This window comes from Apus apus, chromosome 9 (genome assembly GCF_020740795.1).
Source record: "Apus apus isolate bApuApu2 chromosome 9, bApuApu2.pri.cur, whole genome shotgun sequence".
Classification (NCBI taxonomy): Eukaryota; Metazoa; Chordata; class Aves; order Apodiformes; family Apodidae; genus Apus; species Apus apus.
In genome coordinates, this window is record NC_067290.1 from 2011425 (window position 1) to 2033346 (window position 21922).

Below are 21922 nucleotides of genomic sequence, written 5' to 3' on the forward strand. Positions count from 1 at the left end.
GGGATGATTAAGATTGAAATTTTCTGAATTTGCTTCATTATGTATAATTTGTTTTTAAACCAAATTGTTTATTGATTACTACACTCTGTTGTAAGAAAGCACTTTGATGCAATAGTTTTTGCTGTAAAGAACAAAAATTACCTCCAGTTTACCCTTTTTCCCCAATGGGTAAGCAGAGACATTCTTTATCCTGTGAATAATGAATTGAAGTTACTTGTGGAAAAACAAAATTGCATGCTACTTTGTATTCCCCACTTGTTCCATGACCCAAATATGTTTATTCATTGAAATGGGAATAGGATATGTTGAAATACAGTTTGCAATTAACTTTACTTTTTAGTGTGCATTTAACTTGACCCAGTCTGTTGAAAAAAAGACATACAAAACTAGTGACAGCTTGGAATGATATGGTTGATTTCCTGTTAAAAATAGAGAAATATGTTGCATTCTATTTGGAATGTATTTGACTGTTATCTGAGAACTAAGATGTAAACTAATCACAGAATCACAGAACTGTCAGAGTTGGAAGGGGCCTCTAGAGACCATCCAGTCCAACCCCTCTGCTAAAGGAGGATCCCCTGGAGCACATTACTCAGGGCTGCATCCAGCTGGGTTTGGGATGTCTCCAGAGAAGGGGACTCCACAGCCTCCCTGGGCAGCCTGTCCCAGGGCTCTGTCACCCTCACTGTAATGAAGGTTTTCCTCATATTTCAATGGCACTTCCCATGTTCCAGCTGGTGCCCATTGCCCCTCGTCCTGTCCCTGGGCACTACTGAGCAGAGTCTGGCTCCATCCTCCTGCACCCACCCTGAGATACCTACAGGCAGTGACAAGGTCTCCCCTCAGCCTTCTCTTCTCCAGGCTGAACAGCCCCAGCTCTGCCAGCCTTTCCTCATAAGAGAGATGCTCCAGTCCCCAAATCATCTTTGTTGCCCTCTCCTGGACTCCCTCCAGCAGTTCCCTGTCTCCCTTGAACTGGGGAGCCCAGAACTGGATGCAAATTAAACTAAGTACTTGACATGTTTTGCTACAAAGAAGACATGCTTCAGATGCACAGTTTAATTGGGTGTAATTTTTACATACTTTCAGACTTTAAAACCAGAAAGTAAACAAATAAAAAAAAATAATAATCCTTTTGATTGTGAACATAACCTCCCAATTGTAAATGTGAGATTGGGTGTAAAATGATGGGACATTGTCATCTTCAGGTTGCAAGTTTTCTGTTGTTTTTGTTACCTATTCAGATTTCTATAGTTTTACCCAACTGTTTTAGGAGTAACATAGACCAAATTTGTCAGTTCTAGTAAAATGCCATCATCCAAAGTTAGAATTAGAAAGCACTAGTAAAAATAGACCTCTTGGTTATAAATTGATAGTGAGCAGTAGCATGTTACTTGTAGAAAGGTTTCCACAGACCCAGATGTTTTCTAGAGGCAGGTGCTGGGCAGGACAGGGCTGGGTGACCAGTGTTGGGAGGTGAAGCAGGTTTGGAAGCTCAGAGCACATGAGAATCTGAGCTAAGAACTGACCTGGTGTGAAGAGCCACGGGTGTGTCCTGCCTGTGCTCACTCTGTGAGGAAAAAGCATGAAGGACAGTGTGGTAGCAGCTAAGTTTATTTAGAAGGGTTGGCTTAGACATATCTACATTTTTACACATGTGCACAGTAAGGGTGCAGGTTGTTGTTTTTTTCTTTCTGGAATTCCAAGAAGCAGTGTTCTGGAGAACATGGAACACAAAGGCTTTGTGTTTGGATAAAATACTAAACCTTCTGCTTATGAGGAAAAAATGACAAATTCCTATTTTCTGGCAGGTTATAGCTTTGTCATAAAGTCTTTTCTGATACGCTAAATCTTAAGAACAATAATTTTCCAAAAACAAATAAGGCAAAAGGGCTATTTCACTTGGTTTCTTTGGTAACTTTCAGGTGACCAAGATTTTTCAGAAGAAGAAGAACTCGGTTACGTACAGTTTCCGACAGTCGTTTTCCCTCTATGGAATGCAAGTTCTTCTGTTTGAGAACCAGTGTAAGTCTTTCCTCTCCTTCTAGTTTGTAAATAAAAGAAAAACTGTGTGAGTGAAAGGGATGGACAGGACTTGATTCTGAATTTAGGAATAAAATAGATTTGAATTCAAGTTAGCCCTGAAGTTTAAAACAGGACAATGTCAGCATAAGAACAAGCAAGACTGCTGTGGGATGCTTTTTTGGTTGTAGTCAGAAACTGTCTAGCCAGATATGTTGTTTGTGAATGCCTGTGAATGCTTGTAAAGAAACAAATGTATTACATCTGCTGCTGAGTCAATGGTGCAGTTAGCTGGAACTGAATGTGTTACAGTAAATAATTACTATTATAATTCTGTGTGTAATTCAAAGGACTACTTAATTCATTTTCCTGATTTATAGCTTAACTTTGTGCCTGGGTAATGTATACTCATTCAAATACAAACACAAAGCAGAGAGTCTGGCTTAAAGTTTGTATTTTCTGGCACCTTTTGTTTATGTCAGTTGTGATCTGCATCAATCCAGTATTCTTTTTATCTTTAATGCGTGTCAAGCTTAGTCTTAGCAGACAAAAACCCAACAAAAAGCAAGGATTTTGCTAATGTCCTGATCTGAAGCCCATCAGCAATAACGTGGCAGGGCATAGTTGGCTGTGTGGTCACAGGGAGACAGTCTGTTGGACATGGCTTCATGGTTTGCAAAGCAAACCTTGACCTTCATGATAAATGGCATGTATTTCAGTGTGACCTTCAGTATTCCTGTGCTTTGCTGCTGTGGAAGGCTCTTTAGTTTTCACTTGTCCTTGAGGATGTGCTCCAGTGCTCATCTCGCTCTAAGGAAGTTGCTGTTATTGAGTCAAAGCATCTGGAGATTTCAAAAGGGAAGATTCTGTGGAGCTTATAGCAGCAATGCAGCCTGCAGATTATTTATATGCATACATATTCATTCTCTCTCTCTCTCTTGTGCATACATTCCATGGTGATAAAATTCATTTTTAGAAAGGAAGGCCAAATATTTCTATCCTGGATTGTCCATTGTATGTAGGAGAATATGTAATTCCTCTGCTGTAAAGTTAAGTGCTTTTACAAAAACATAAGAAATCTCATAAGCATGCTGAGTAGGAACACTTTATTCAAGTAAAGTTAAAAATATCTATAGGGAGACTAGAAGTACAGGGCTGGATTCCTCCCAGTGAACTGCAGGGATTGTAAGTGAGACACTTCAGTGGACAGAGTTGTGCTCCTGAGGTGAATTCATGATGGGGAATCGTTGTGCTGGTTGGACTGCTAGTGGTGGGGCCTGGTAGGTGGATTACAGCATTTTCCAGTTGGGAGAGAGAAGTTTTCTTCTTCTCTGCTTTGTAGAATTCAAATTGTTGGCTTCCCCTGTCCCCAGCAGCTCTGGGGTGCTCTGGCCAGAGCCCTCATGCCAGTCGGTAGGTCTGTCTGCAGCAGCTGTCAGAATCAGCTGGTTTCAAGTGAATAAACTTTAGTGTCACTACAGCAGAAGCAACAAAAATATTTGTTTGGCTGCTGGTGAGGCTGAACAACATGATTGGTGCTGATGGTAGAAGTCAGTTACACTGAGGGATGGATGAGCTCCAAAGGGGAAAATGATTTCCTATACCTCTAGAAATAAGTTGGCCGTAAGGGAAGTGTATTTTATGTTTTCAGTTGAAATCCCTGACAAAACAGAAAGGGCAAGCAGATAAGTTCAGAAAGAGTGTATCTGAAATCAATAACTATTTACGTGTTTCCTTATGCTTAGTCAATATGATATAGAGAAGGATCTCTGGTAATAATGTATTTTTGTTTGCTTAGTATGTGGAAACTCATTCTTTGTTCACATGTGAGGGCAGCCCATGTTACTTCAGGGTTACCGAGTTTACTCATTTGGTTTCTTAAACATCTTCCTTTTCTTTTGTTCCACATGGTGCACTTTCTAGAGCAGCTCGCTGCATACCCAGGTGCAGGGATTGAAGCAGCACATGGGGTCACACCACGCTCTCCTCCTCTGGGCGTGCTCAGCACCAGCCCCCTCTGGCACAGCCGCTTGCTGGGCTCTGGAGGCCAGCAGCTGCAGGCAGCTGCCTGATTTCACTGGGTGCAGTTGTCCTGTGGTCAGGAGAAGCAGATCAGCTCTACTTCTCTGCAAGATACCAATATCAAACCTGGGCAGAAACCCCAAATTCTTGCTCCCCCCTTCCCCTTTGTACCCTCTGAGGTTTGTGGAAGGTGGCACCTCTTGTCCTCTGAGCATGAAAAATGGACCTGTCTCACTTTTAGCTGGGACTCTGGTTTGGAAGGCAGCTTTAAAAAGCTTAGCATTTGCACTCGGTTCTCAGTGTTCTAAGTCTTGTTGAAACCAAATGGCTTTGAGGGAAGAGACTGCCTGGCATCACCTGGTTCTTGAGGAAAGGATTTCTAGTACGTGGGAGCACTTGAACTTCAGGTCGAATACTTTAGTAAATATTTGGGAGCTTTAGCAAACCAGTAAGGTCAGGCAGTTGAGTAAAAGAAAACATTGTGAATCAGAATGCAGTGTTTGAGTTTTTCTGACACCCCTTTTCTACAGGTCTGTGTTTCAAGCAAAGGCTGATTCTGTTCTCTACAGCAGAGCGTCTTCCTTATAAGCTGTTTTTCTGTAAAGGAACCTTTCATCCCAACCAGGAGATATTTTTGACCAGCTGTTAAAATTTGCATTGTCAGATACACAGCTAGAAAAGAGGCAAAGGCAATTTCCTGAAAAATTTGCCTGTTATTGGGAAGACATCCATAATATGGGCAAAAAGAGGGAAAAAGAACAAACCCACCCCTTCAGCTTCCTCAGGTGTAATTTCTAAGATAATTTTAATGTGTTTTTTTTTTTTAAAAAAAGAGAAGTTAGATGTCCAAGGAACTCAAATGAATAGGAAATACTACAAGTTGTATGTGCTAATCTGTTTGTCTTTCTGCAAACAATTTATAAGGGAGTTTCTAGAACTAGAGAGGTATTCAAGCAGTCTTTACTCAGCAAAACTTCAGTCACAGCTGAGTAAGGCGGGTAATGGGATCTGTTCCATGAAACAAAAATTATCCCCTTCATTATTTTTTTTTGTTCTTTCTGGGATTTTTCTTCTATGTTATACATTGTACCTTAAGGGTAACAGCTGCAAAGGGCTTATCTTTCAATATTTATTCGGCATCCTGACAGTTAAGCAGTTCCAATGTATCTTAGGGATTTTCATTCTAATTCTGTGCCTTTAGACTTCTGTTTCTCTGACTTAGCCCCCTTATGGTAGTATTAGGAAAAAGCCTACAGTTATCTGGGCGTTTTTTAATAAAAAGCAAAGTGATTGGAATAATCAGAGCTTAGTTTTTCTTGACTCTTTTCTTCTAGATTATCCCAATGGCATTCGGCTCACGTCAGCTGTTCCAGGAGCAGATATCAAAGTACTAATAAATTTCAATGCACCAAATCCTCAGGACAGGAAGAAGTTTACAGATGATCTGAGGGAGTCAATTGCAGAGGTTCAAGAAATGGAAAAGCACAGAATAGAGTGTAAGTACAAAGGTACATATGATAGAGCATTTTCAAGCTAATGGCAATAAGAAAATCTGACATATGTGTATAACCTGCGAGAACTTCTAAAAAGTTCCAAATAATTTGGGTTTTTCCATGGTTTTTATTCTAGAAAGAGGAAAAACTTAATGCTACCTTAAATCCCAGATGAGTTGATTGACTATTATTTACTGCAGCAGGACATTTAGCCTGGACAAGCTGCAGATAGCAAGCAGCGGAGGAGAGATGGGTTTGTAATTTGTAGTATAAATTACAGTAAGAAAATTTAGGGATCATTTACATCCCTCTGAAATTCTCAGTGGTGGCCCTTCAAATACATTTCACTGAATTTTTCTTGTTTTCCATGTTGATATTCCTGTATTCTCTCAATTAGGTCTCCACAGTGCAAATTGATAGGTTTTGCTGGAATGTCTAAACGTGGAGCTTTATCTTCTCTTTTTCCAAAAGAGGATGAGCCTTTCATCCTGTACCTTGTAATATAAAGCTGTAGGTACAGGGGTGAAGTTTCTTTCTAGCATTTACACAGTGCCAAAATGAGCCCTTGCTTATTATTCTGAGTAACAGGGGAGCACAGACAGAGGTGGTGATGTTACCATGTCCTGCATTGTAGTCAAAAATATGAATGGAAAATGAATTCTCTTTGTTTCAGCTGAGCTAGAAAAACAGAAGGGTGTGGTGCGTCCAAGCATGTCTCAGTGCTCCAGCCTGAAAAAAGATTCTGGGAATGGGACACTGAGCAGGGCTTGCCTGGATGACAGCTATGCCACTGGGGAGGGGCTGAAGAGGAGTGCTCTGAGCAGCTCCCTGCGGGACCTGTCTGAAGCAGGTAAGCACTGCCTGCCAGTCCCTGCTCTCACCTCTGCATGCAGAAGGCCCAGCTGACATTGGGCTCCCAGAGCTAGGAATGCTGAAACTCCAAACATTTTCCATAGCTCCTCTGTCATAGTTAGTGTTGAATTTCTGTTTGTTTGTTTGTTTTTTCCCCCTGGTTCTATTAAGCAACTGTTTGAAAGCATTGAAACCGTTGTAGATTGCTATCTATAGTTTTAAAGGAGAGTGAAGACAGAGGAAAAATAGTGGTTTCTTAAAAAAAATAAGGCTGACTTGTGCTAGGAGTAACCCACTTAGCTTCCCTTTATTTTTTCACTCCCCTTTGCTTCTTCCCCTTCGTACAATAGGCTTAGAAAGAAAAGAAAAGAAACTGGTCTGTGTGTACTGACCACTTTCTGTGTATTCTGTGCTCAAGTGTACCTGTGTTACCACCTTGATGAATGAAATGGAGTGAAGCCCTTCTAAATTCTGCCTAGAGTTCAGATACAGTGTGTCCCTGATGCTCTCCTATTGTTTTGCAATTCAAGATACAGTGCCCAGTTCTTTCAAAAGAGGTTGTTCTGAAAAATTATTCCCAATATAATAAAGGAAGCCCTAGTGGACAAGAGCACTGATGTACCACAAAGCCACTGATGTGTCTTAAGCTTTATTAACTATTTAATATAGCTAAAGACTGAAACAGAGTGGTGGTGTGATTTTTTTAGCCAAAGAAAAGCCAGGAGAAGTTTGGTATGTTTTTAATTTTATGTTTTGCTTCAGTAACACACAACTGGCATACTCGTGTAATGGAGGCTACCCTGGGTAGTAACCTGGTGCTTCAGTGTTAAACATGAGTCCTGTCATGTACAGCAAGTCCTACCTGAACATCATGCCCACTATTCAGAACATACTTCTGGGGATAGTAGCAACTACATACATTTTTATTGATTTATTAGTTCATATTCTGTGTTACATGCTCTGATTTGTTCTTTTAATTGCAGTGGTGATTTACAGTCTAGTCCTAATTTCAATACTGTGTGTATCTTTGGTAATAGACACTAGTTACCTTTTTCCTTTTTTAGCTGAAGAAGAGATTTTAGCTATGCTGCAATAAATTGTCATAAGCTGAAGCCTGTGTTTGGTGTGTGTATATACATGTGCATACAAATATGTAGAGAGTGAGCTCTTTCAGTTTTTTGTTCTCTGTTTAGGCTTTCATACTCATATATCCATTTGCTTCATTAAAAAGACCTAGGACCTTAATCCAAAATCAGGCTGAAGCTCAACAGTGGTGCTTAATTGGCTTCACTGGATTTTAGATCAAGCCTCTAGTCTTCACCACTGTTTTTATCTCAGATTTTAGGATACTTCCATCATCCTTTTTTGTTGTTTTGTTTCCATTTCATTAGGATGAGAACTACCATATTGTTAAATATGTGAGTTCAGTGGGTATCTGTACCAATAAATGTGATTTCTGATTAGTTTTTTTTTTTTTTGCATCCCAGAGGAGTTTTTCATCTCTATCTTTCAAACATTGCCATGTATTTAAACTCATGTTATGGGTTTTATGCAATAAACGATTATTTGTACTCATGAAAACATGTCATGTTTCAACAGGACATGCCTACCCTTGGCATGTTTATTACTGAAAACAACTTTTTTCTATAATAAAAAGTAGAAATCACTCATAGACTGCAGGGTTTATCAATGAGTTTGTTAAACCCAACTAAACTTAATTTTAACTTTAACGAGTTGAGAATTATGGAGAGTTTCTGTTTGGTCTTGTGCAGTGCAACTGACTTGAGAAATTACATACCTGCTAGTTCCTTTGTTATTTGGTGTAGTTTTAATGAGATGATCCATGTCTTTCCTGCCTTTTCTCAGTGATCAGCTTGCATGGGCAGCTGGGTTTGGGTTCATATGGAGAAGATGATCCATTGAAAAGCAATGACATCTCTTCCATTTAGCAAGATCTGTGTCCCAGTGGTTGAACTAAATGGCTTCTGCAAAAGGGCACTGAGTTAGGTTGCCTCTGTTCTTGTTGGAGATGAAACACAGGATCAAAAAGGAGGAGGAGCAGTAGTGGGACTGTGTGTGGTTGTGTGTCCTTCTGTAGGGAAGGGCGTTCTGGAAATGGATTCATTTCTACATTTAAACAGAAATAAGTCTAATAAGCATGAGAAAATTGCCTGGTTGCATGTTTGTGCAGTAGGGCAGATAATTGTCCAGTGAACATGGCAAAAAAAAAAACCCAAACAAATTGAAAAATGTTAAATATTCAGTGAAGGGGAAATCTGATTGAAGAGCATTTTGGTTGCACGGGTGTATGACACAACTGGTTAAGAGAACAGTCCACGTGTCACAGCAGGGAGTGGTGGTGGCTGTGGAAAGTGCCTTCACGTGTCTCTCTTGGAAGACAGGGATGATTCATAAGCTGCTGAGATCTAATGAATAGTGATACCCTGAATGGTTCTGACTCCTCAGCTGTAACCCACCAGGAAAGGCAGGATTCTGTGTCAGGAAACGGGCGGGAATCGGTTTCCTGAGCCCCCTGATGGTTGTTCTTCCGTGCATTTGTCACAATAGCTTGAATCAGAATTGCAGAAAGGATGTGCAGGAGGGTCTCTTGATTTAAAAAAAAAAAATAATAATAAAAAAATATTGTTATTTGGGGATTGAGACAGAATAAAAAGCAGAATGTGGAAACCAACTGCTCCGAGATGCGCCTGGGTCAGAAGTGTTTGGTGCTTTATTTTTCTCAAATGAAAGATACAATTTTTATTACACATTCTTGAGCTATAGTCAAGGAAGAATGGAATTAAATTGTCCCAAACTTTGGAATTCTTAATTCACGTAAAAATATTAGAAGACAGGCAAATTTTAGTGCACTTAAAGCTGAGTTTTACAGGTTCTGGTAGAATTTTAGCTATTTCACCACTTAGTCCATATGCAGTGACATGATGTGTAGGTTTACAGAGAGACATGGAAGTGGTGAAGTCCCATCATGACCATCAGTACATGGGAGGAATGTTTTGATGGCTAGAGCAGAACATGGAGGATTAGCCTGGTTGTGTTTCTGACTGTCTCTCACAGGCTTCTTAGCTGATTTCGGGCTAGTCAGTTAGAATTCCAGTGATTTGGAGTTTCTGAAGAGCTTTCACATTGAGTTTACAGTGGTGAGCACTGATGGAAATCAAGCTTTATTTTGCCCCCATCCCTAACCTGCAAGGTGGTAATCATATTTACACATTGCACTGGTTTAAAAAAATTGTAATTTTCTGGCTTTCCCTGGTAAAACACAAGGGGCAGGCCCATGTGATACTGGAACCTGCACAGAACTGCAGGGTGCTATCATGGTTACTAGTAATATAAACTGTGCTTGTCTCATCATCTCCTGAGCTACCTCAAAAAAACCACACATACTGGTAGAGACTACTTAAAAAAAAAAAGAAAACAAACCAAAAAAACAGAACAAAACCCCACAAAAACATAAAGTAGCTCCAGAATTAAAATAACTCCATTTGTATATTGCATATAATGTCAGTGGTCGACCTTTAACTTCAAAAACAGTTCTTTCTGCCATCCAAAAAAAAGCTTTTTTTAACAAATTCATCACATACTTTTTAAAATTTCCTACATCCCAGAGTGTAATGGAAAAGACAGTGGAACTTCTCAGCATTGGAACCCCCTTAAAAAGGCTCAGACTTGCTGCACTTCCAGAGCCCCCTCATGTGGGGGATCAGCTTGTGCTGGGCAGGTACAGTCTGTTTCTCCCTTATTACAAGAGCTTTCCAAGCAGGGAAAGACTTCTCCTGTCTCTTCCCTTGTCACTGTTGTTCTATTTTCTGTGCTTCAATGGAACAGCAACAGGAATGAGCATGATAGAATTTACTGGGGATTTCAAAATTAAAAGAGATTTACATGAATCAAGTCAGTTGTGATACACACACGTTAATACCAAGCCATTTGACAAGTGTGTTGGACAAGGATGCCCCACACTGTGTATAAACACTTCTGTGTCAACATTTCTGCCTTGTGGAAGGCACTGGTTGCTTTTCCAGTGCAGGAGGTGAGATTGTGCTGTTTCTCATCTCCTGGGGCTTCATCAGTATTTTGGAGATTTAGAAGAAACTATTCTCATGATTGGTGTGTGATCATAAGACTGTACCTGTTTCACCCAGACAACAAGTTGAAAATGTGAAGGTTACAAGAGTCTTTTTACCCCTGGAAAATGATTTCTCTAAATGAATGATTAGAGCATAATTTTAGACAATTTTGAGCAAGTCAGTTTGTGTAGGACCTGTAAGCTCAGTAGCCTGGTGGTGACAGATTCTGCTGCTGCTGGGAATATCCATTTCACAGCCTTTGGGGGCAGCTGTAACAGCCCATTGCTGTGAGAGCTGCTACATTCATTTGCTTTACCAAGCCTTTCATTTAGAACATTTTCCCAACATTTTTTTTACAGATACACTCAAAGCCAGATCATGATACACTGTTTAGAGATGAACATACCTCACTGGCATAGGGCAGAGTTTCAAGAAGTACAGAGGAGCAGGAAGAAATATGCACATTTGCTGTAATGATCTGCACATCTGTGAGATCAGTTTCTGCAGGGTAGAATGGATTTTTATTAGTGCAACTCTGACTTTTGGAATGTTGAAGTTTGTAAAAATATTTTAATCACTTTATATTTCTGCTGTAAATTGAAATATCCTTCATTCCATATAATGTGTATATATATAATGTGGGACATACTATACTTATGTAAACTAAATATATTTCTTACAAAGAATGTTCATTTCTAATATCAATGAACTGTTGGAATGAATCAGAAAAGATCAAATTAACTGAAATTTGGTTTTATGAAAATAAATTAAAGCCCACTCCATGGAACATTCTTAATTTTCAAGTAGATCAGTAGTACATGAAGCAAGACTGGTCTTCAGATTTGATAAATACCACCTTGCTTCATACCACAGCTGTCAGTTTTTATGTGAGTACAGAGTTATGCCTACTCACAGTTCTAGTTCAGAGTCCCCACTTCCTGGATAGGTGTTTGAGGGCTGCAGCTCCAGGGGAACATTTTGAGGTGGGATGCTATCTCAAGGCCCAGGGGGGACAGCAGCCTTCGTATCCCCCTGTCAGTCAATACAGAAGTGGATTCAACTTGTTTTTAAGAAAATAACCAAAGTGCTCTTTATAGTGGTAGTGCCTCTCTGAGGCACTGGCAGTAGAATTTTTCTGTTTGCTCTGGGCTTTTCTAAAACCACTTCGCCCTGAAGTTACTCTAAGCAAAAGTCCACGTCTCATTCTGTCCATGGGTAATGTATATACTGTGATCATGGGTGTTTTATCAGAGACTCTGGCTCCTGCCATATGCAAAAGGCATTAGATTTACCTGCACTCCTTCATTTTTGGCCACATTTAATGACTAGTGGCAGCTGTCAGTCTTATTTACAATATTACTGAGTTAAGAGATGGGTGTCATTCCCAGTGGTTTTGTATCAGCAAGCAGGAGTGGTTTGAGTGTTGATCAGTACTAATCCCATTAGCAGAGCAGAGAAATATCAAAGCCTGACTAGAAGTAAAAAAAAAGAGGTTATCAAGACCAGTTTTTCTTAGGGGGCACAGGTAACAGTAGTAAAGATAGTACAGTTATGGTTTTGCTGAGGCTGGAACTGCAGCAGGAGATGAAGCACCAAGCTTTGGACAAAGGGCCTGTCTAGGGGAATTGTTCAGAATTCCAGGAAATTAACAAGTCAGTCAAAACACCTTGACCACAAAAGCCTTCCCCTCAATTTAATGTCAATGCAGAGGGGTTTGTACTGGGGAGTAACTCTCAGTGATAAGAGAGGGGGAAATGTTACAGTCACCTAAAGGGAACTGTAGCTCTGAAGAGAAATGTGACCAACCAGGTCAAAATTATGCTTATGGACCTAACAGGTGGTGTTTGTAGGTCATACTGATCTTGAAAGACGTATGGGTAGTCTGAATTGGTCATGAAAGGATATGCCAAGAAGTAAGGGTGAACCTGCCAGGAATCACTGTTGTTTCCCCCTTGCAAACCAGTCACCAAGTTCTCCTCTTCAGCTTGGATGCTGTGTGCCTTTTGGGCTTCAAGTGACGAGGGGATGTGGCTCCTAGGTTCAGGGATTAAGTCTTCACATCCCTCCCCTCACCCCCCTGTTAGAAGATTCTGAAGGCAGCAGTGTACCAGTGCAGGGTGCAGCTATGTGAGCTTGCAGGGAAGCAGGGAGAAAGCATTGAGAGAACGTAGGTTTCTGAAACATGCAGGCTTTAGAGAAGCTTTGAGAACCTCTGCAAAAGGTTAGCTTTGTTTATGCACCCTGCCAGTGAAGCAGGTTGGGACTTTGCAAAGCAGTACTCAACAAGCCATCTTTTCAAAAATATCTATTTCCACTGCAGCCATATGCTATTTTCTCTGCTGTGAAATGAGAAAGAAAATCTGGGATGCTGTGTCCTATATATAGCCACTGAAGTGTTCTGCCTCTTTAGGTAAACAGTTGGGTGTTTCATGTGTAGTTTTAGTTAAATGTCTTTGGCAGTTCGAGGCTGTTGGAGAACAAATCCATCAGACTTAAAGATAAAGCACTGCACAGCTAAACAAACAAAATCTAGCCATAATGTCGAGACAGATTCCAGATTTCTTGATCAAAAATTAAGTTTAGTTTTTTTAAACCTCATGAAAGAAGGCTATATGAAATCCACTAAGGTTCAAAACTGAAGCTGAAATTATGCAGCAGGTGCCCCTCACCAATCTCCCTCACTGAAGTTCACAATATGCCAATATTAAACTCTGCATTTAAATGAATCCCACCCCACAAGTATATATCAGTGTTATCAGTCTGTGAAGAAAGAAGCTTCGTAGACAATTAGATTGCAGGAAACCGAAGCATTTAAAATTGTTGCTGGTCAACATCATAAGCATACTACTACATACAGTTGCTAAATTACATGTATTGTTGTACAGATTAAAAAGATCACACCCTGCTAATGCTAGCTGGTTCCCAGAAACAATGCCTCTCAAACATTAGCCAGGTACAGAAACTCAATATAACGTAATATAAAATGGCCTTAGAAATCTGAAGTTTCTGCTTTAGTAGCTGCTGTACCAGCCCAGTGTGGTGTTCCCCCTGCAGCCCCTCTAGTTGCATTTAGAGGCTCCTCTAGTGGTCGGGGACGAGCAGCTGTTGTTCACCCGGGTCTTGTCTCAGTCTCTAATCTCTGGTGTTGCATGTCCTGGGCAGGCAAGCGTGGGCGCCGCAGCAGTGCAGGATCGCTAGACAGCAATATGGAAGTAAGTAGGAAGCTCCTGATGTCTAGCTGGATGTGATGATGTGCATTTCAAACCTTTCTTTTATATACATATTTTTTTGCTCTTTTTTCTTCTAACATATAACCTGCCTGCCGCAAATACGATGCATGCCTAGGCTACTCACTCCGTATTCTTCCAGCTTACAAAGCACTGACAGCTTGTTTTTAGACCAATGCCATGTTTTGGTTTGAGCTAACCTTGTTCCCTTTGTTCCTGCAAGCATGGTGAAATGAATATGATGTGTCCTTTTGCCACCATTTCAGTCTGGTCCCAGCTTAAAAGCCCACTTGCTCTTTGTTACAAAGTACACTGTTCTTGCTGTTTGGTATTCAGCTACAACTCTTTTTGACTTTCATGCTCGACCATTCCCATTGCTTCTTTTCGAGTTCAATTGCTAAATGTCTGCAGTCATGACACCATGGAATTGCACAGAGAGGGCATGGGAGGAAGAAATTCTGAAGATAGGTGAATTCAATGTGGATTTCATGAGATTTCATTCATCTTCAAACCATTTATATATACTGTTCATGTCTCTGAATTCAGCTTGCAGATTTTTTTTTCCTTTTTTTTTTTTCTTTTCTCTTTTTTTTTTTTTCTTTTCTGTTTGCTTTAGGTAGATTGCAGTTGAAATATAGCACACTGTGCCTAAGTACTGTTGTGTCCCATAACCCTTTTTTAAAAATACAACCCCAAAACTTCCAGAAACTAAAATACACCACTGCAGGCTCAATATCAGAAAACTCTGGACCACAGGTCAGAAGAACACAATCACACAGAAATGCTAGTGGCAAAAATGGTGTGGTTCCCTTGAACACATAATCAAGAGGTAGGCTTGAGAAGCAGCACCGTGGCATATAGTAGTGGAAAACTACTATTAAAAAAAAAAAGTTTAAAATACTGTTTTGAAATCTGAATTGTAACTGTAATATTTGCTGCTGTGTGTTTGACTCTTTAGATTTAATTTAATAGAGATATATTTTTTGTTGTAAAAAAGCAAATATGGTATTTTTTACAGTCTTTTAAAATGTATTTTTCCTTTAAAAACACACTCCTAGATGTCATGTTACTCTTCCTTTACATTTTCCTTATTTGAAGTCAAAGCTTTTATTAGTGAAGTCCTGAGAGAAAAACCCTTAATGGTGAAAATACCCCGAGCAGGGCACGAATGCCTCACGGCCACCTCAGAGGAGGTGGGCATAACATCCTTCCTAGAACTCTAAACATAGCCCACCCATGTGAACACTGAAGGAGGAGTTTGTTGGGTCAGTGTGAACTTTTTTCTTTTAAACATTTCAAGGTTTTTTTTTTAATTTTTATTTCTATTAATTTCTTTTTAGGGGTCCATCATTAGCAGTCCTCACATGCGCCGAAGAGCTACATCAACCCGAGAGTGTCCATCTCGCCCTCACCAGACTATGCCTAACTCCTCCTCACTCCTAGGTTCCTTATTTGGTAGTAAAAGGGGAAAGCCACCTTCCCAAGGCCATCCACCATCTGGCTCATCACCGCAGCCTCCGCACCCTCCAGCAGCCCCACATCAGCAGCACCCCCAGCACCCTCCTGCCGCGCACCACGCGGCGCCGCCCGAGGGGCAGCCGCACCCTCACCACTCGCAGTACTGCCACATGCAGCAGAACCCCCCTCCCTACCACCACCACCACCACTACCACCCTCCCCAGCACCTCCAGCACCCGCACCAGTACCACCAACACCTGCCCCACTCCCACTCCCAGCACCCCCCGTACCTGCCGCACGCCCACCCCCCGCACCCGCACCCCGGGCACCCCCCGCACCCCCCGCACCACCACGGGCCTCCGCCGCCTCCCTCCACATCAGCCAGCACCAAACCCAAACACAGTGGCATCAGCACCATAGTCTAGAGCAGCCTGGCCCTCCTGGTAGCCAGAGCCTGAGTCACAGCTCCGAGGCACTTGCAGGAAGCAACAAACAGTATTGTCAGTTTTTACCTAGACAGACAATTAATTGAGTTGTGTGAGCTTTCAAGGCTTGCTGTTACTAAATAAAATAATTCAAGTTAGTGCAATCAATACTTGTTTTACTTATCTACTCCACAGATGCTTTGCCATCCGGTTAGTTCTGATTTCCAAACTGCCTTGAAAACATGCTGCTCGCTGCCCAGGAGTAAAGCTACCTTTTACACCAAATCCCTTGACAATTTTAAATGCATAATAAAATCCTAGTCTATGAAAACAAGGAGGGGGAAAAAAAAAAAGTGATACAGAACCAAGTGTTGCATTCTTGCTCTTTTATTGTCAATGGGCAAAAAAAATAAGTAGACCTGATATGGTTGATGAAAGTACGTAAGTAAACTTTATATAATATAAATATATACATATAAATATATATATATATAAACTGTATAGTTAACATTTGTGCTTGGAAAGAAATTTTTTCAGTCCACCAAACTAGCAATATAGACTTTACAAGGAATTCCACTTACTTGATAGGACAGTATAATAGATGACTAGTATATGAAAGAGTAGACCAAAAACATGAACCGTTAGAAACAAATTTCCGACATTTCGGTATTTTCATGGAAAGTCCTCTGGACTTGCTAAGATTTCTAAGCAATCATTACTAAATGTGCCAAGTAACATAGCATTAAATGTTGTAGTCAAATACTGCTTTGTATAAATCCTTATTTTATTAACACAATACTATCATACGTAATCAGTATTATAACTGCTCTGCTATTTCAGGTAAGCAAAACTCGTTAAGATGCAGTAATTATGCCGTAGCGATGTAGGATGGCCAGTCACCAGTGGGCATCTTCAAGCATTGGTCACACAGATGCTTAGACACTTTAAAGGCTGTGATAACTGTGAATTTACACGACCCACATTTCTTTTTGTGTGCGTAGGATGTCACAGGGCCAGGTGAAGAGTGAGGGCAGGTGCGTGGACACGCTGCAGAAACATTCATCTCAGACATCAAAGTGGCCAATTTCCATCTCTCTCAGCTACTTTGTTTCCCGTTTACCATAACCTCTCATTTTTACCCCCAGCGAAGCTGAATTCTAGTCAGGGTGTTTCCAGGTGGAAGTGCTCTAAAACTTGAGGGTTTGTTTTAGAATTTAGTATAGTTTTATATATATATATATATCTCTCTATAAAAAATTGTAATTCCATGTAGCCATGTGCTAGCAACAAAAGTGGCTTCACCATTTTTACTCATCACATTTGTTAGTTTGAAAGTACTCCAGCACTCAGCAGGCTGAGTTTACACTCAAACCCTCACTTTCATAGTCCAGTTAGTTGCAAGACATCACATAAAAACAGGCTGTGCTGTTGTTGCTTACGTGTTGTAAATCAAACCATTTGCAAGTTTATATACAGTTTTTATCCCGAAATCCTGTACAAAGTCACACATGGCGCCTACTTTGTAGTTTCAGCATTTTGAGCCACTGCAAGGACTTTACACCTAAACAGTAGAGACAAAGGAATCACAGCTGCAAAACTGTACCAGCCTAAAAGCAAACCTTGAAGAGGAAGAGCAAAACGTTCCAGTGTGAGATGGGTAAAAGTCATAATATTAATAATAACAACCACCAGTCAATTTTCTATTTAACAGTAGTAAAACTGCCAGGAATAAAATGGGGACGTGAGACCAAGAGAGGGATTTTTCCTGTTGGCTTGCTCCTGGCATCTCTAATGTTTGGGGGGAGGGGGGAGAGGTTGAGTGTTTTTTTTCCCTTTCATGCCATTGAGATCACGATACCAGCAGAACTGCAAACTGAGCACTTTGTTAACCTCCACAGAGAGCAAATACAGCAATCTAGAGTTTAGCCTTTTGTTTAAAGCTGTCCACGTTTGTTTCCCACATGTGCAATATGTTTTCCCCTTCTACTCCTTCTCCTCTAAATTATCTTCATGAAAAGAAATGGAGTAATTACATTGTTATTATTTTGAAGTATCACTCATACTATTCCAAATTCTTACCCCAAGAGGGCTCTTAAGGGTCCCCCGAGGCTCTGTTCCTTGCAGTTTAAAAAAAAATATATACTGTTCTTATAAGGGAAAGTAGAACTGTCTGCATGTCATCTAATGTTATTAGTGTGAGGCTACACTCTACATATTGTATATTTGCAAAATATATCAGTGTTACTGTTGATATTAGTTGAAGTAAAGTGATAACATATTTCAATATGTAGGCTTTTCTTCATACATCTGTACCAATAGTAGAGTCTAACTGTAATTTATAGGTTGTTCCAGAAAAGATAAAAGAACCATTCAAGTGCAAACATCTTTCAGAAACTGCATCTTTTAATTAAAACAGAGGTAAGAACTCTCCTCTTCACTGAGTGATGGAGTCTGTGCTTGTTTCAGATGCAGTTATAGTGATGTAAGCAAAATGGCTTGTGTATGGAATATATGCAGAGTATGTGGTAGCAGTGGAGAGGAAAATCTGACTCTAGATGTGTCAATTAACAATGAAGGTGGTAAATCCCCCGGATCTGCATTTGCTTTATGTTTTAAAACCCCTTTTCATTCATTTAAATTAGAGTTGATAGAAATATCCTAAACTTACCCAGTAAGCCACGTTTTAATGCTCAACCACTGATTTTCCCATGTGCAGTCAGTTACATATTGAGGAGATGTCACAAACGTGTGTCCAAAAATCCACTCACAGGTGATTGCATGTGGGGCAGGAGCTGGTGCCTGCCCTCTGGGTGCATTCAAGTGCATGTGTAAAGTCACAGATCACTTTGAGGCTGGTTTAGAAAACTGGTCATATAAGAGCACAGTATTTGTAAACTCGATCCTTTTCAGACAATGAGGAGAAACAGTGGGCTTGATTTTTTTTCCCCTTTTTTTAATTATTTTTTTTATTTAGACTGTGTGTTTGTATGTACTACCACCAACCAAATGTGTCTTGGTGTCAGCATAAGTCTTAAGAACTTGGCTGCGTGTTTAGGGTTCTATTATAACCTCTCTGACTCCATCCTTGATTAGCACTTGCTTAGAGCAGTGTGGGTCATGCCTAGAACAGGAGGGTGACAGTACTTGAACACTGCGTGTGGTTAAGAAAATGAATTCTTTCAGCCTGCAGGCAGGAGTAGAATTGAGAGGGTTTTTCTCAAATGCCCATTAAAAACTGGTACAGAGCTGCACGGAGTGACCATGTTTCTCGTTTCCCGTAAGTGATGTGGCCAAGGAATAATGCTGATTTGAAAAAAAAAAATAAAAAATGGAAGGGAAATTTAAAGAACGGAGGTGTGGCAACAGAAATCTTTTCTGGGACAACAATCAAATATATATTGGGGGGTTTTATTTTTTTAAGTTAAGAATGAAATGTAAAACAATGTAAAAACAGAAAACAAAGTTCATCCTAATATAACGTGCGTCTTGTATTGCTGAAAAGAACAAGTCTAACATACAGTGTAGAATGATTTTCCCATCATGTACTGCATGCAGCAGAAGCCTCTTGTTTCTTGATAAAATGAGCTGAAAGACAGTCAGCAGATATTTAAACAATGAATCTCTAGATGTTGACTTGCTGTTCCATATGAAGCTGTGTGTTTTCTGCAGCTGAGCATGCATTTTGCTGTTCCCTTGTAAAATACCATCGCACTTCTTGCCTGCAAAGTGGATTCTTGTGTATATACTTAAAGGAAAAGTGGAACCAAGAGCAAGATTAAATTTGGACAAGAGAAAAGGGGGTGTTGAAAATGGGACCAGTAGGGGGGCTAGATATTTCTCTAAATTGTACATAGTATGTAAATTAGTATTACTATAAGTCTGCAGTCACTTTGAGGTTGCCTATCTCCTGCTAGGAACTTTAAATCAGCTTTGAGTTGTATTAAACTGTTAGAATTAGGTCTTGAATGCAGACTGTTAAAGACTTCCAAAAAACCATTATGCTTACAAGAAGCTTCTGTTCTGGGGAGGCTTGAGACCCCTTTTGTAACTACGGGGAAGAAAGGAGTGCTTTCATTTTAATATGCATTCTGTTTGTAAGTAGTAACAAACCCTATTGATGTAAAACTATAACTGTGATCATGTGGAGAAATCAAATAAATCATTTAAAGCTCTTTGTTTCTCATTTTGTGTAATCCAAGAACTTCAACTTTTCAGGCCTGAAATGAAGGAAATTCCTTCCAATGGTATCCTGGCCCTGCTGAGTCCGTGGGATTTCTGCTCCTCACTGCAGAGGGGCCAAGATTTCAGTCTGCATCTCGAATTAAAGATGAGTTGGTGGAAGTGGTGGTCAGTACTGTGGAGACTGTGACCCTTCTCAATAGGTTTAGATTTGTTGGGAGGTGCTGTAAATATATGCAGTTCCAAAGTATGATAAAGAGCAATAAATACAACACCCAGATCTGCCATCAACGAGAGGTAACACTGAAGAGGCTTTTTTTGGTGTGCTGTTTGTCAAGGCATTCTAATGTTGAAAAAGAGTAACCAGGTGTTGAATCTTTTTAACCACGAGCTGTCCAGCATCTTCAACTGATCCCACCAACCTTCTGGCTGTGACCTTGCCTGAGGAGCTGGTGTTCAGGTGACTGCCTGCCCTCCACTCATGAGTGCTGTAAGTCTCTCCTTCCCAGGGATGCAGCCCTTCCTTTCCCAAGTGTCACCTACACTCCTGAGACCCAGCTGGGAGAGTATTCCTGGCTTCTGGGCACTGCTGACAGGGAACTATCATCATACTGCAGTAAGTGATGGACCTGGGCAAGTATTATTATCCTGTGACTACTTGTACCTGTGTTTATTAGTTGTGTGTCTGAATTGATGCCACAGAAGGATCACTACACAGACATACTTGCCTCAAGTGGTCTTCACAATATTTAATATTACACTATTTTAGATGATTACTTTAGACAGTAACCTGTGTTAATCTTCACTGTGTTCTTCTGTGCATTTCCTAGATTTCAAAGGGATTATAATGTGTCTGTAAAGCCTTTAAAAACTGATTATTAGCTATCGATTTAAACTAAATACTGTGTTGGCTTGGTCTTTTCTATGAATTTTAGGAGATTCTTGGTTTGGTTTGTGGCAATAATCAACTATAACCTATTTCTGAGTGGCTGTAATTTCAGGGTGTACATCTTGATCAATGAGTTTTGGATAGGTAAGTACCCATTGATCACTAGGCACTTGCAGTGTGCCATCCCTCCGAGCTGTGTGACCTGTTGCAAGGTAACTGATGCTTCACAGAACCATTCTGTCTGTTGATACAGAAAAAATGTGCAGTGCTCTGCTTTACTGGTACTTCTATTAATGTTTTAGATCACCTGATTGTAAGAATTTTGATAAATCTACATTTTGAGCAAGCAAAGAATCTGGCTTCTCTAATTTAACACAAAGAGCCTGTAAATGTGGTTACAAATCTAGGCTTTTTTTTCCTGATCCAGTTTAAAAGTAGGACCTAAATAATATGTCTAAATGCTCCTGCTTCCTACCTAAACAAAGACTGGGTTGAAAGCATTTGTGATCTGGCACTACTGAAGAAAAATAAATAGCTAAAGGGAGCCTCAGCAGCAATTGTGGTTTGTGTGATAGATTTGCACCAGTTGCAGTAATAGCAAATAACTTAATTAAAACAATTCAATGTAGGTTAAACATGTGATAGTGTAATAGCTCACATTGTGGATGTTTGTAAATGAATGTTGCCTCCATCCAAGAAGTTAAATTGCCTTCTCAGTGAGGACAGGCCATCTCACCCTAATATTAAGATCAAGGTTTTCTATCATAAACTGTAACTGAAGATCACATATTTGGCAGTCAGAAGTCTAATATTTTAAAACTTTTTCTAAATTCAGTCCTGTGTTTGTGCATTTTAGGTGCTCGTGGGCAGGTATCACTGCACACACTAATTGCATGAAGGACTTGTGATGCAATAACAAGTTCCTTCAAGCTCTTCTAGATAGCATCCTTCTAAGAGGGAGTTACTTTCCAGGTATTATCTGTGTTATTTTTGTTGAAATAAAGAAATGCAATATTGAAGTGACAGCAGGAGGAGTCAAAGAACTTCATATTTCAGAAGTAAGATGTATGTTTTTATCTTTACATCTTTTCAGGTTTGGTTTTTTTAATTTAAAAATCTCATTAATTCTATTGAACTTCTTTCTCCAGCTGGCCTTAATGGTTGGTTTTCATTCAGGAGTTTCATAAAAACAAGTGTAGCAGCATTTTTCCATACATATGGAGTATATATAATGATTATCTGATGTTTTATTCTGTGTACAAGTAGG

At 40.1% G+C, this 21922-nt stretch overlaps 1 protein-coding gene across 4 annotated transcripts in view; it reads left to right on the top strand.

Annotated features, from left to right (window-relative positions):
* IQSEC1 (IQ motif and Sec7 domain ArfGEF 1) overlaps positions 1 to 19759 on the top strand; it is a 158530-nt gene extending 138771 nt beyond the window's left edge. For 2 of the 4 annotated variants that reach the window (XM_051627459.1, XM_051627462.1), the window contains exons 10-14: positions 1926 to 2025; positions 5379 to 5540; positions 6211 to 6387; positions 13640 to 13689; positions 15045 to 19759. In XM_051627459.1, coding sequence (XP_051483419.1) covers positions 1926 to 2025; positions 5379 to 5540; positions 6211 to 6387; positions 13640 to 13689; positions 15045 to 15587 — 1032 coding nt within the window. In that variant the 3' untranslated portion in view covers positions 15588 to 19759. Of the gene's footprint in view, positions 1 to 1925; positions 2026 to 5378; positions 5553 to 6210; positions 6388 to 13639; positions 13690 to 15044 lie in introns of all 4 variants that reach the window. The other 2 variants (XM_051627460.1, XM_051627461.1) reach the window with 1 other exon arrangement.
* The last annotated feature ends 2163 nt before the right edge of the window (positions 19760 to 21922 follow it).